This window comes from Balaenoptera musculus, chromosome 10 (genome assembly GCF_009873245.2).
Source record: "Balaenoptera musculus isolate JJ_BM4_2016_0621 chromosome 10, mBalMus1.pri.v3, whole genome shotgun sequence".
NCBI classification, from domain to species: Eukaryota; Metazoa; Chordata; class Mammalia; order Artiodactyla; family Balaenopteridae; genus Balaenoptera; species Balaenoptera musculus.
The window spans coordinates 87,314,449-87,326,886 of NC_045794.1; the positions used below are offsets into that span (position 1 = coordinate 87,314,449).

Below are 12,438 nucleotides of genomic sequence, written 5' to 3' on the forward strand. Positions count from 1 at the left end.
ACGCACCGCGATGAAGAGTGGCCCCCACTTGTCGCAACTGGAGAAAGCCCTCGCACAGAAACGAAGACCCAACACAGCCATAAATAAATAAATAAACCCAAAGTTTAAAAAAAAAAAAAGAAAAAAAAAGAAAATAAAGAAAAAAAAAAAGTATTACCCTTTTAGTCCCAGTTTTTAAAAAGCCAGATTTTCTCTTCATATATAGTCTCTGCTTTCTCCCCATTTTTCATATTTGTGTTATATCCATATTATCAAAACCTATATAAATTAAATACTATTCTTTCAACCTTATTCTCACTGTTTCTCCCCAATTCTACTGTAAAATGCTCACCATCAAAACTTAAGTTGAATTTCTCCAATTATTTTCTGAATCATATTCTCTAGTAAATTTTTTAAAAAGGGTATGGGAATAATATTTCCTGAGTCCTTGTATGTTCGTAATGGTCTATGTCTCCAAAACATTATCATATATCTGATAAGAATATGTAAATAACTCATACAATCTGAGTTAAAATGGGCAATGGATGTGAATATACATTTCTCCCAAGTAGATATACAAATGATCAGTGAACACATGATAAGAAGCTCAACATCACTCATAATTAGAGAAATGCAAATCAAAACTACAATGAGTTATCACCTCGCACTGACTAGGATGGCCACTGTTAAAAAAAAAAAGAAAGAAAGAAAGAAAGAAAAAGAAAATAAGCATTGGTGAGTATGTGGAGAAATTGGAATGCTTATGCCCTACTGGTGGGAATAAGATAGTGCAGTCACTATGGAAACTAGTACAAAGGTTCTTAAAAAGTTAAAAATAGAATTACCATACAGTCAGTAATCACACTTCTGGGTATAAATCCAAAAGAATCGAAAGCAGTATCTCAAAGATATATTTGCATACCTATGTTCATTGCAGCATTATTCACAATATCCGGGAGGAAGCAACCCAGCTATCAAGGGACGAATGGGTAAAGGAAATGTGGTATGTGCACGGAATGGAGTATTATTCAGCCTTTAAAAAGAAGGGAATCCTATTACTTGCCACAGCATGGATAAACTTTGAGAACATTATACTAAGTGAAATCTGCCAGTTGTGAAAAGACAAATATTGTATGATTCCACTTATATGAAGTATCTGAAGTAGTTAAACTCATGGAAACAGAAGTTAAAATGGTGGCTGTCAGGGAGAAATGGGGAGGTTGCTCAGTGGTTATAGAGTTTCAGTTTTGCGAAAAATTCTACAGATCTGTTACATAACAACGTAGAGTTAACACTTCTGAACTGTACCCGTAAAAACAGTTAAGATGGTACATTCTGTGTTATGTGGTTTTTTTTAACCACAGTTTAAAAAACAAAAAATGAAAAGGAGGGCAGCCCTACCGTGCGCTCTTCAGGTTTTGCTAAAAAGCCAGCCTTGCCAGCTCTTTCATCCAGTCACAGGGTCTCCAGACCCTCCGCCTTCCTTTTCCCAGGATAAGAATGGCCTCCTCACTCCGCTAGGGGCCGCCCTCGCCGCAGGCCACCCTCGCTCCGCCCCCGCCCCGCCCCTCCGACTTTCCTCTAATCGTAGCCCTGGCCCCGCCCCCTTCCCCAGCCTTTTTCCTGCATCCGGGCCTGGAGCGGCTGCTCTCAAGACTGGCGAGCAGCATGGAGGCCCGTGGCGAATCCCAGTCCGACGCGAGCTGTTCGTCGTTTTCCCGGGACGGCTCCGGGGTCTCGGTGTCCAGGGAACTGCTGACGGCGGGCAGCGGCGGCCGCGGAGGTGACGGGCGGGCGGCGGCGGCGTGGGGCGCGCACGTGCGGCAGGGGTCGCGCTGCCGGAGCAGCCGGGGGCCGGTCGGCGGCTCCCTGCCCAGGCCCGGCCCCACCGAGGGACCCCCGGGGGTGGCCGCAGGACTCGGGGTGGGACCGGGCGGCGGGGGGCGCGCACCCGGCCTCGGGCCTGGGCGTGGTTCCTGTATTCCGCACCGCGGTGAGCGCCCACTGCCGCGCGCCACAGCAAGACACCTCCCCTAAGGGGGCGGCCTTAGGGTCGGCTCTGGGTCCCAGCAGTTGACTGGTAAGGGGAGCGGATGAGTATTAACCACCCTTCCTCCGCAGATGCCCCCAGAGCCACCCTTAGTGCCTCTCTCTAGAGGAAGACGGGTTCGGGAAATCCGCACAGGATTTCAGACACCATAATAGAGAATTAAAAAGCAAGGATTCGAATCCCAGCCCCATGAGTTATTCGCTATGGAACTTTAGGAGAGTTGTTTACATTCCCAACGCCTCAGTTTTTACATTGGGAAAATGGAAGTAGTAGTATCTATAGAATTTGTTTTTCTTTTCTTTTTTTTTTATGGAGAAGAATAATACACCTAAGGTCTTGGGCATATTCTCCTTAAATATTATTTTGAAGAAAAGATTCTATGAGAATCCAGAGCATCCAAAGAAGTTATAATAATAATAGCCGAAGCTTTCTTAGTGCCTGCTTTGCCCCAGGAATTAATTCACTAATTTAATCCTCACAACCACCCTGTGTAGAAGGCTCTGTTATCGCCATTTATAGATGAGGAAACTGAGACCTGGTGTATCATACAGATGAGTAACTTGCTGGAGATCGCGTGGCTGGGAAGTGGCAAAACTGAGATTTGAATCCAATCAGCGTGGCTCCAGAGCCCGTGCTCTTTGCACTAATCCAATTGCTGGGTCTAAGGTAGTAAGCAAGGAATGTTGAGCTGCTGCTCTGAGGGTGAACGGGATTTTTACACCAGAGTGAAGAGATTTTCCAGGTGTTGGAAACACGGTGCACAAAGCCTTGGGTTTTGAAAGACAAGTCCTGTTCTCTGAGCTCTGATGGGCTGGAGAGTTGGGTTGATTTGAGGAGTTGTGAATGTAAGGCTGAATAGGTGGAGTTGGGAGTGGGGAGGTTTAAAGAGCTGTTTTGTCTAGGTTGGACATCTTTACCGAGGGGGAACTAACCTGGCAGGCATGTTTTATAAATGAAGAAATTAATGCTCAAAAAGCTCAGGTGGGGCTTCCCTGGTGGCACAGTGGTTGAGAATCTGCCTGCCAATGCAGGGGACACGGGTTCAATCCCTGGTCTGGGAAGATCCCACATGCCGTGCAGCAACTAGGCCCGTGAGCCACAACTACTGAGCCTGCGCGTCTGGAGCCTGTGCTCCGCAACAAGAGAGGCCACGATAGTGAGAGGCCCGCGCACCGCGATGAAGAGTGGCCCCTGCTTGCCGCAACTAGAGAAAGCCCTCGCACAGAAACGAAGACCCAACACAGCCAAAAATAAATAAATAAATATTAAAAAAAAAAAAAAAAAGCTTAGGTAATTTGTCCAATATAATGCAGCTGGTAAACCATTTCTGGCTTCACTTAACCCTTATGGTACTTTGTACTGCTTCTTGTGTTCTGTCATTGCCGACCCACATTTGTCACTGATGGGTTTCTGACCCAGAAAGGTGCAGTTCAGTGTGCATTTATTACTTGGCATTGGTGACTCAGAGATGTAGGAGACAGATTTCAGAAAGGGGAGATCTGTGTGCAGAACTAAAATGTTGTAATGGAACTTGGAGTGCTTCTTTTTTTAAAAAATGTGTTGGGAAGTGAGTAACGAATGGTCAAAACCTGAGGGCTTGAGGGTGGTCTTGGCAAGTTTGCTGATGGGCTCCTTTTTGTTTACGCTATAGTAAATGAAGTGTGTGTTTGCAGGTATATGGGACAGGTTGCTCATCAACTCCAAGCCTAATTCCAGAAAGAATTCCACTCTTCAAACAGTTCGGATAGAGAGGAGTCCCTGTAAGTACTCTTCCCTCTCTCTCTCTTCCTCTCTCTCTCTCCCTCTCAAGAACCCTCTCTGATGTGAAATTCTGCCTAATTAAGCGCTTATTTGATGGGACAGTATCTGCCTTTGTTGTCAGATATCAAACCACAGAGAGTGAAGCCAAGCAAGTCTTACTTAGGAATTACGTTGTGAATTCAGTGCACAGGGATAATACATTATTCCCCTGCTTTAAGAGGGTAACCTTGCCCAGAAAAAATCCTTGTGGGATGGGTTTTTGGAAATCAAAACCAATTATTGTTAATCTCCATGGGAAATTTTTCTAGAGGTTACTGAGTCCCGAATTCAGTATTCATGTGTGGGAAAACACTACCAGATCCCATTAAATTGGACATAATTACTTAAATAGTAAATGTTACTCATAACATAACAGGGCCAGTTCTCTTCATTAATTACTCTGTCATATTGCTGTACTGCACACTCACAGACCACTCAGACTTTGTTCAGGTAGCATTCATGTAATACTCAGGTTCTGTGTATTTCACTCTGAATGTTTAAAAAAAAAGAATAAAAACAAGAAGTAGTATCACAGCCAAAAATAAATAAATAAATTTATTTAAAAAAAAAAAAAGTAGTAAAAACAATGTAAATGATGCATGAAGTTATCATGTCTATAAACTAAGAAATCATGAGTATTCCGAGAGGGGAACTTACCTATAGTATGCACTAAACCTACAACAGCTAAAATGACTGCATGGTGGCTCCGCATTCAAATCCAGGCTTTTGTGTGGACGTAGGTTTTTATTTTGGGGGGATACATATCTCCGAGTGGAATTTCTGGGTCCTGTGAAAAGTATTCTTTAATAAAGAAAAAATTGCCAAACTCTTTTCCAAGTTGGGTATGCCATCTGGAATCCTTCCAGCCATCCTGTTTCACAATTAAAGGCCATTTCTTGACCTTCACCTCGACTTTCTTCTCTTCTTCCATACTCTGGACATTTCCGTCAGCTGTTCTGTGGTTGTAGCAGTGACTTAAGGAGTTCTGAGAGCCCATGATGTGCATAGTTATGTGCCGGGCCTCTTCTGAGAGCTAAAGAAATTAGAAATCCCTTGTTTATTGCCCCCCCTGTGCTTACCATAGTGCCTGTCAGTTATCGTCCCTGTTTTACAGGTGAGTAAACTGAGCTTTTGATTGGTTAAATTAAACGTGTTAGTTAGACTTCTGTGGTTGTACATGACTGAAACCCAGTTCACATTGCCTTCAGCCAAACGATGTTGGCTCATTTTGTTGGGGAAAAATACCCCAGTGATTTCAGGTACATCTGCATCCAGGTGCTTGGCATCATCCGGGATCTTCTGCTCTGTATCTCTTAGTTCTGCTTTCCTAGGTGTTGACTTCATCTAGAACAAGCTCTTCCCCGACGGGTGGCAGGTGGGCCAGTTTATCAGCAGCTCCAGGCTTACATTCAGCAGCTCACTTAGTCATTTACTCGGAAAGAAGGGATATTTCTCTCAACAGTTCCAACCAGAGTCCCAGGGTGATCTCTGATTGGCCTGACAGATCACAGTGTCGTTAAACCAAATCATAGTGGCCAAGGTTGTGGAACACGTCAGCATGAATGGGGTAGGGACAGGAGTGACTAAGAGTGACAGAGTTTAAAAGGAAAGTCATCGTTATATTATCAGAAGAAAGGGGAACAGATGTTGGGCAGGTAAAAACAGCCATTGCTTCATTAACACGCCCAAGGTAACTCAGATAGTAAGAGGTGGTACTGGGGTTCTATTATTAACATCGTCGGTCTGACCCCAAAGCCTCGGAGCCTCGTGCATTTAACTATTAAGTCCTACTGCCTACTTATTCAGTTACTGTTTGTTGAATGCCAGCCTTCTAGGAATTTCCAGTCCTGGGCATATATGAGAAACACAAAACATTGAGAAATAATTGCTGAATTGTGTAGTCCTACCATTTTAAGAATTCAGGAGAGGATGGGAGTTTGTAAAATGGAAGGAATTTGAAAGATTTTATTATAACTATTGTTATTATTCCTGTCAAATTTAGAAGTGTTTTTACAGGAAATTCTGGACTTAAAAATTTGAAGTTTGGCCAAATACTAACATAAATATTGATAAACTATATTTTTTCTCCTTAGTATTGGACCAAGTACAGAGCTTTCTCCCACAGATGGCTCAGGCAAACGAAAAGCTAAGGAAAGAAATGGCAGCTGCACCACCTGGTCATTTCAATATTGAAAATATTGACGAGACTCTCGGAAAAGTTATACAAATGGTAACTATGCTTTGTTTTCATTTCATAATGTAAAATTACCAGTATGCCTCGTCACCTGAAAAAGAGAACTTTTTAATTTCAATTCTGCCTGTTTTTTTCCTTCTTGCAAAGTCAGCTCATGTTTCCAGTACTGCATAGATACTCGGTCATTTGATGATTAAGGATCTCATAGGTCAGTAAGCTTCCCTGGGTGAAGTTTAGGAATTTAGTAATTCAGCATCATAGGAAGGCTTTTTCAAGTTAAATAGTACATTTGTTATCTTGAAGCATTTATTTACTAAGTGTTCTAACTGGATTTTTTTCTTATTTTCCCATCTAAGGCCCAAAAGAGGTAATCATAGTCTGATTCATTGAGAATGCAAAAGTAAATGATGTGTATAACAGAATAACTGATCACATAAGCCATGTGTGAAAACTGTCTCTCAGTTTAGGCTCTCTTGTTTCTACACTGGAATTCCCTGTGTAACACTCGTGTCTGGACAGCGCTGACACCATTGTTAAGAATCATATCTGATTCATCAGCAGATCTGGCAGCTCTACCTCCAGAACACATCCCAAATCCAGCCATTTCCACACAGCATCCAGCACCCGTGCTCTAGGTGATTACGGTCTCCCCTCTGGATTATCCCGCTAATTTCCCAGCCAGTCTTCCTGCTTCCACTCTTTCTTCCCAGAGTCTGTTCTTCACCCAGTGCGTGTGGCCCACAGTTTGGGAACCAGGGGGCTTCCCATCACGTTTCTAATTAATTCAGAGTCCTTCGTGGGCCTTTGTGATCCTGCCTCCAGCTCTCTGTTGACCTTGTCTCCCACCAAGGACCCTCAGTGACTGCACTGCAGTCTCCATCTCCTTGCTCCGGGCCTTTTCCCTCCTTGCAGAATGCCCCTCCCCAGATTCCTGCGTCTTGACTCCTTCCATCTCTCATCACTTGTCACCTTGAGAGGCCTTCTCGGTGGCTCTATTATTAGCTTTTATTTTTTTTACTTTTCACTGCCCTACACTATGCTTTCGGTGTAATTGTTTATTGTCTCTCTTTACCAACTAGAACAGAAGTCAGGAAACATTTTCTGTAGGGGGCCAGATAGTAAATACATTAGGCTTTGTGGGCCCTCCTGTGTCCGTTGTGACTCCTCATTTCTGCCATTTCGGTGTGGAAGCAGCTGCAGATGATATGTAATGAATAGGCAAGTTTTATAAGCTTTATTTATGGACACCGACATTTGAATTTCATATAATTTTCACGTTTCATGAAATATTACTCTTTGGATTAGTTTTTTCTACCACTGAAAAGTGTAAAAACTGTTCTTAGCTCAGAGATGCACGAAAACAGGTAGTGGGCTGGGTCTGCCCTGCAGGCCGTGATTTGCCAACTCCTCAAAAACATAAGTTCCACAAAGGCCAGGATTTTGTTGTTGTTGAGCCACTAGTGTAGTACCTGGTTCATGTTGATACTTGTTAATATTTGTTGAGTGAATTGTGTTGAATATAATCAGGATATATAGAATCAGTTGTGGGGGGCTTTTTAGACTTGTAGTAAATATAAATCATTATGGCGGACTCTGGCAACTGAAAGAATAATAGTGCCATATTGTATTAAGAACTTTTCTTGTCCGGGGGAATTCCCTGGCGGTCCAGGGGTTGGGGCTCCATGCTTTCAGTGCTGAGGGCCTGGGTTTGAGACTTGGTCGGGGAACTAAGATCTTGCAAGGCACGTGGCACAGCCAAAAACAAGAACATTTTCTGTCCTGCATGCTGCTTGGGCTAAACTTTGGTCCCTTCCCAAAGTTGTTATTGTAACCTTTTAGGGAACTGCCCTGAAATAAATTTCCCACATGGTGGTGTTTTGCAGGATGTGGCCTTGTTTGAGATGAATCAGTCTGATTCAAAAGAAGAGGACAGTTCAGAAGAGAATTCACAAGACAGTTCAGAGGACAGTTCAGAATCTGAGGATGAAGATGATAGCACCTCTTCTGAAGGTGAAGTCACCATCGATACCATTAAGCTTCCTCATTCAGAAGATGGAAAAGGCAAAATAGAGGTTCTGGACCATCCTGCCAGTGAAAAAAAAGAAACAGGGAAATAAACAATCTGAGAAACAGGTGATAGATGCCTGCTAATTCTGTGAAAAAGAATGTGACTTGCTGGTTATTTTGCATTTCAGATACCTATGGTGCTTTTTTGCAATATTGAATGTATTTTGCTTCTTGGAGAAACAGAAGCTGGCTTTTAAAGAGTTGGAAGAGAGAACATTTGGGGATCTTCTAAGAGCAGACTGTTTTTGGTCTCATGCTAAAGAGATTTAGTTTAGAAAGCTTAACTTTATGTATGGTGATGAGTGAATTCGTTGGCATCCTCTTTCATCAGCACAGACTTCAGAAATCTCAAACTTGTTTTAAAGTAAAAATACAAGTTACCCGTTTGTTTTTGTTTTAAATTGGCCTCTTGGATAAAACAACCTAGGTTGGGGTTTTTTTTAGGTTATTATAAAGTCAAATTTATTTGTTACCATCAAAATGGGTTCAGTGAGGGAGAAATTTTTTTTTTTTTAACATCTTTATTGGAGTATAGTTGCTTCACAATGTTGTATTAGTTTCTGCTCTATAACAAAGTGAATCAGCTATATGTGTACATATATATACCCATATCCCCTCCCTCTTGCGTCTCCCTTCCACCCTCCCTATCCCACCCCGAGGGAGAAATTTTTTACAAAGAAAAGAATTACTTATATTTAGATACCCTCAGACATATCTACTTTAATTAAAAAAAAAAAACCCTTTCCAGTTTGAGCTGGAAAACTGGTGCTCTGTGGTTTAATCACTGTCAGTGACTCTGTAGCCTCTCAATGCATGTAGAATTTACTGGTTGGAAAAATTTGTGGGTTTTTTTGGTTTTGTTTTTTCTTTTTCTCATAAAGCAATTTGTCTGTTTGTTTCAGCTCTTAAAATTATTCCTTCCAGTTGCCCACAGTTTTGAAACCTATTAATTGTAGAGAATAGGGACACCCCAGGAAAATAGGGCACAGTACATAAAAAAGGTAGTAACAGGTTTTCCCTTTCAAAAGGCAAAATGATCCTGCATTGGAGTTGCCTTTCTGCCACATTTCTTGATCTTATTTAACTTGTTTGGGATCTCATCTGCCATGGGACTGGCTTTGCTCAGGATATAGACCTGAGAATTTAAAGGACTGTCTCCAAGTGCATTGAGCTGATGGGACTTTGTTGCCTAATATTTTAGGATTTTGTTTTAACTATTTTTTCCTACTCCTCTCATTAGCCTACGACATCTTGTAAATACTCTGAAGGTAATTCTCCAAGTTCCTTCTGGTATTTTTCATTGGGAATTGGAAATTGGCTGTGCACTCAAGGTATGCAGAAGTGAACAGATCTGGAAACGAGACTTCTCAGCTGCAAAGGGTATTATGCTGTACTTTGTAGCACCAAACACAGCTGTGATGAATTACTGGTGTGAATACTTAAGGATTGTCTTCTACCAGATAATATTTATGCCGCATTGTGGGAAGAGTTGCATTCGTCTGGTTCACTCCTTAGCTTGGTGCATGGTACACAGTAAGCACCGAATGATGTAGATAAATGAATTAACAGGTATATTGAGGATGTACAGGGCATTTTAAGCCATGGTATCCATGCAGATATGAAAGTGTAACTTCACCGGAAATACAAAGCCAAGTAGAAATAGTCTGATGGTCAGTGAAAGAGACTAGTCAGTCTAGAAATACATACTAGTGTGTAGAATTATATTTCTCTCCTGCCATGGCCTTCTCATATAATACAACTAGGTATTCTATACAGTTAAAGAAGTCAACTAAATTCAGTTCCTCTGGACATTCTTATGACATAGGAGGAAAAGGAAAAACAAAAATTTAATACGTAATAGGGATGTCGTTTTAAGTAAGTGTAAAATGGTTGAATTATTTAATATACAGCGTCAGGGATGGCTGTTTTCAAACAAAGTTGGATACTAAGATAAATTATGTATGTCTTAAAGGTTTAAATATAAAGAAATAAAATTACAAGTTTCATACTAAAATATAGGTGAATATTTAATAACATAGTTAAGCAAAAGTTTTTTTTTTTTTTTAAATTTTTACTTATTTATTTATTTATTCATTTATGGCTGCGTTGGGTCTTCGTTTCTGCGCGAGGGCTCTCTCTAGTTGCAGCAAGCGGGGGCCACTCCTCATCGCGGTGCGCGGGCCTCTCACTATCGCGGCCTCTCCTGTTGCGGAGCACAGGCTCCAGACGCGCAGGCTCAGCAATTGTGGCCCACGGGCCCAGCCGCTCCGCGGCATGTGGGATCTTCCCAGACCAGGGCTCGAACCCGCGTCCCCTGCACTGGCAGGCAGACTCTCAACCACTGCGCCACCAGGGAAGCCCCAAGCAAAAGTTTTTTTTTTTTTTTTAAAGCAGAACATCAAAGCTTGAAATTACAAAGGAAAAGAGCATAGAGTCAAGTTTGAGAATCACTGGTCTAGGTCTTAGGTCCTCTTGACTTCGCTTTACCCACTGGATCCCAGGAATACTTCCACCACACTCTCATGACGACATATTACTTCACTTGACCTACCAAGACCTCTCATTCTGTCACACCCCAACCATCCCATCTGTTTCCATCTTTTGTCCCAAAGCTGCTTTAGAGTAGTCTATACCCTCTGCTTAAACTCCTAACTTTTCACCCCTCTGCAATTTGGCTTTTGAAACTGTTTCCCTAAAGTCTTCCATTACTGAGTATTCATTCGGCTGCCATCTGAACTAGACTGTGTGAATGGAACTCAGTTTCTTCCTCTTCAGATCATCCCGTTTTCATCCTCACAGTGAATGATACCACTAAACTAAAGCCTGGAGTTTTGGGGGCTCTGAAATATGAACTAGAATGGAATTTCCACAAGGCTGGTGACTTTGTCTGGAACATGGCTATACTGTGCGGCATGCGGGATCTTAGTTCCGCAACCAGGGATCGAACCCGGGCCCCCTGCATTGGGAGCGCAGAGTCTTAACCACTGGAGCGCCAGGGAAGTAAGTCCCCTATAGCCCTTTTTTGGTTGTTGTTGAATTTTATCTTATTTGTTTTTTGTACGGCAGGTTCTTATTAGTTATCCATTTTATACATATTAGTCTATATATGTCAATCCCAATCTCCCAGTTCATCCCACCCCCCCACCCCCATAGCCCTTTTAAAATTAGTGTATCATTTAAGAATGTTTATATCATGTAAATCATATCTCTGATAAGGGGTTAACATCCAGAATATATAAAGAACTCCCACAACTCATCGAAAACCCCAAACAACCCAGTTTAGAAATGGGCAAAGGACTTGAATAGACATTTCTCCAGAGAAGAAATACAAATGTCCAATAAGCACATGAAAAGATGTGCTTTTATATCATTAACATTAGAGAAATGCAAATAAAAACCACAATGAGATACTACCACATCCATGGGGACGGCTATTATAAAAATAAAACACAGAAAATAGCAACTGTTGACTAGGATGTGGAGAAATTGGAATCCTTGTGAATTGCTGGTGGGAATGTAAAATGGTGCAGGCCCTCAAACCAAAAAATGTAGGGACTTCCCTGGTGGCACAGTGGTTAAGAATCCGTCTGCCAATGCAGGGGACACAGGTTCAATCCCTGGTCCAGGAAGATCCCACATGTTGTGGAGCAACTAAGCCCGTGAGCCACAACTACTGAGCCCACGCGCCACAACTCCTGAAGTCTGTGCACACTAGGGCCCATGTGCTGCAATTACTAAAACCTGCATGCCTAGAGTCCATGCTCCACAACAAGAGAAGCCACTGCAATGAGAAGCCTGCGCACCGCGACGAAGAGTAGCCCCCACTTGCTGCAACTAGAGAAAGCCCATGCACAGCAATGAAGACCCAATGCAGCCAAAAAAAATAAAATTGAAAAAAAAATGTAGAATTACAAAAAAAAGATAAGAGCCTAAAATTCATAAATATTTAAAACTAGTGGATGAAAAAGAAGTTTAAAAGTCAAGGGACAAATTGGGAAAAATAATTTCAATGTAAGGCAAGAGTGTTATTAGTATATAATGGGCTCTTACAAATTAGTAAAAAAAAAAAAAGACATATCTCAATAGTGAAAAGGCCTTAGGACTTGAACAGGTAATTCACAGGAAAAAAATGTTCGGTCCCATTTCTCAAGGAAATGCAAATGAAACCAATGTTGTATTTTTTACCTCTCAAAGTGGCAGATGAAACAACAGCTAGTACTTAACTGAGCCCTTTTTGTGTGTCAGCCACTATTCTAAGTGTTTTATGTTTAAGAGTTACTGCCACTCACACACATAAAAATTTCTCAAGTTATACATTTAACATCGGTGCACTTTATGTATGTTATAC

General features: G+C 41.8%; 1 protein-coding gene across 1 annotated transcript; it reads left to right on the plus strand.

Annotated features, from left to right (window-relative positions):
• Positions 1-1,597: 1,597 nt before the first annotated feature.
• Positions 1,598-10,156, plus strand: C10H12orf45 (chromosome 10 C12orf45 homolog). The gene is made up of 4 exons (XM_036867074.1): positions 1,598-1,762; positions 3,703-3,789; positions 5,923-6,059; positions 7,907-10,156. The coding sequence occupies exons 1-4, from the start codon at positions 1,648-1,650 to the stop codon at positions 8,138-8,140; spliced, it is 573 nt and encodes a 190-aa protein (XP_036722969.1). The 5' UTR covers positions 1,598-1,647; the 3' UTR covers positions 8,141-10,156.
• Positions 10,157-12,438: the final 2,282 nt, after the last annotated feature.

What these genes read in the sequence shown, in the direction of transcription:
- C10H12orf45 (XM_036867074.1), top strand. Translation starts at nt 1,648, where the DNA reads ATGGAGGCCCGTGGCGAATCCCAGTCCGACGCGAGCTGTTCGTCGTTT. An exon ending in TCGGATAGAGAGGAGTCCCT is followed by an intron (nt 3,790 to 5,922) that starts GTAAGTACTCTT and finishes TTTTCTCCTTAG; the next exon opens with TATTGGACCAAGTACAGAGC. An exon ending in TCGGAAAAGTTATACAAATG is followed by an intron (nt 6,060 to 7,906) that starts GTAACTATGCTT and finishes GGTGTTTTGCAG; the next exon opens with GATGTGGCCTTGTTTGAGAT.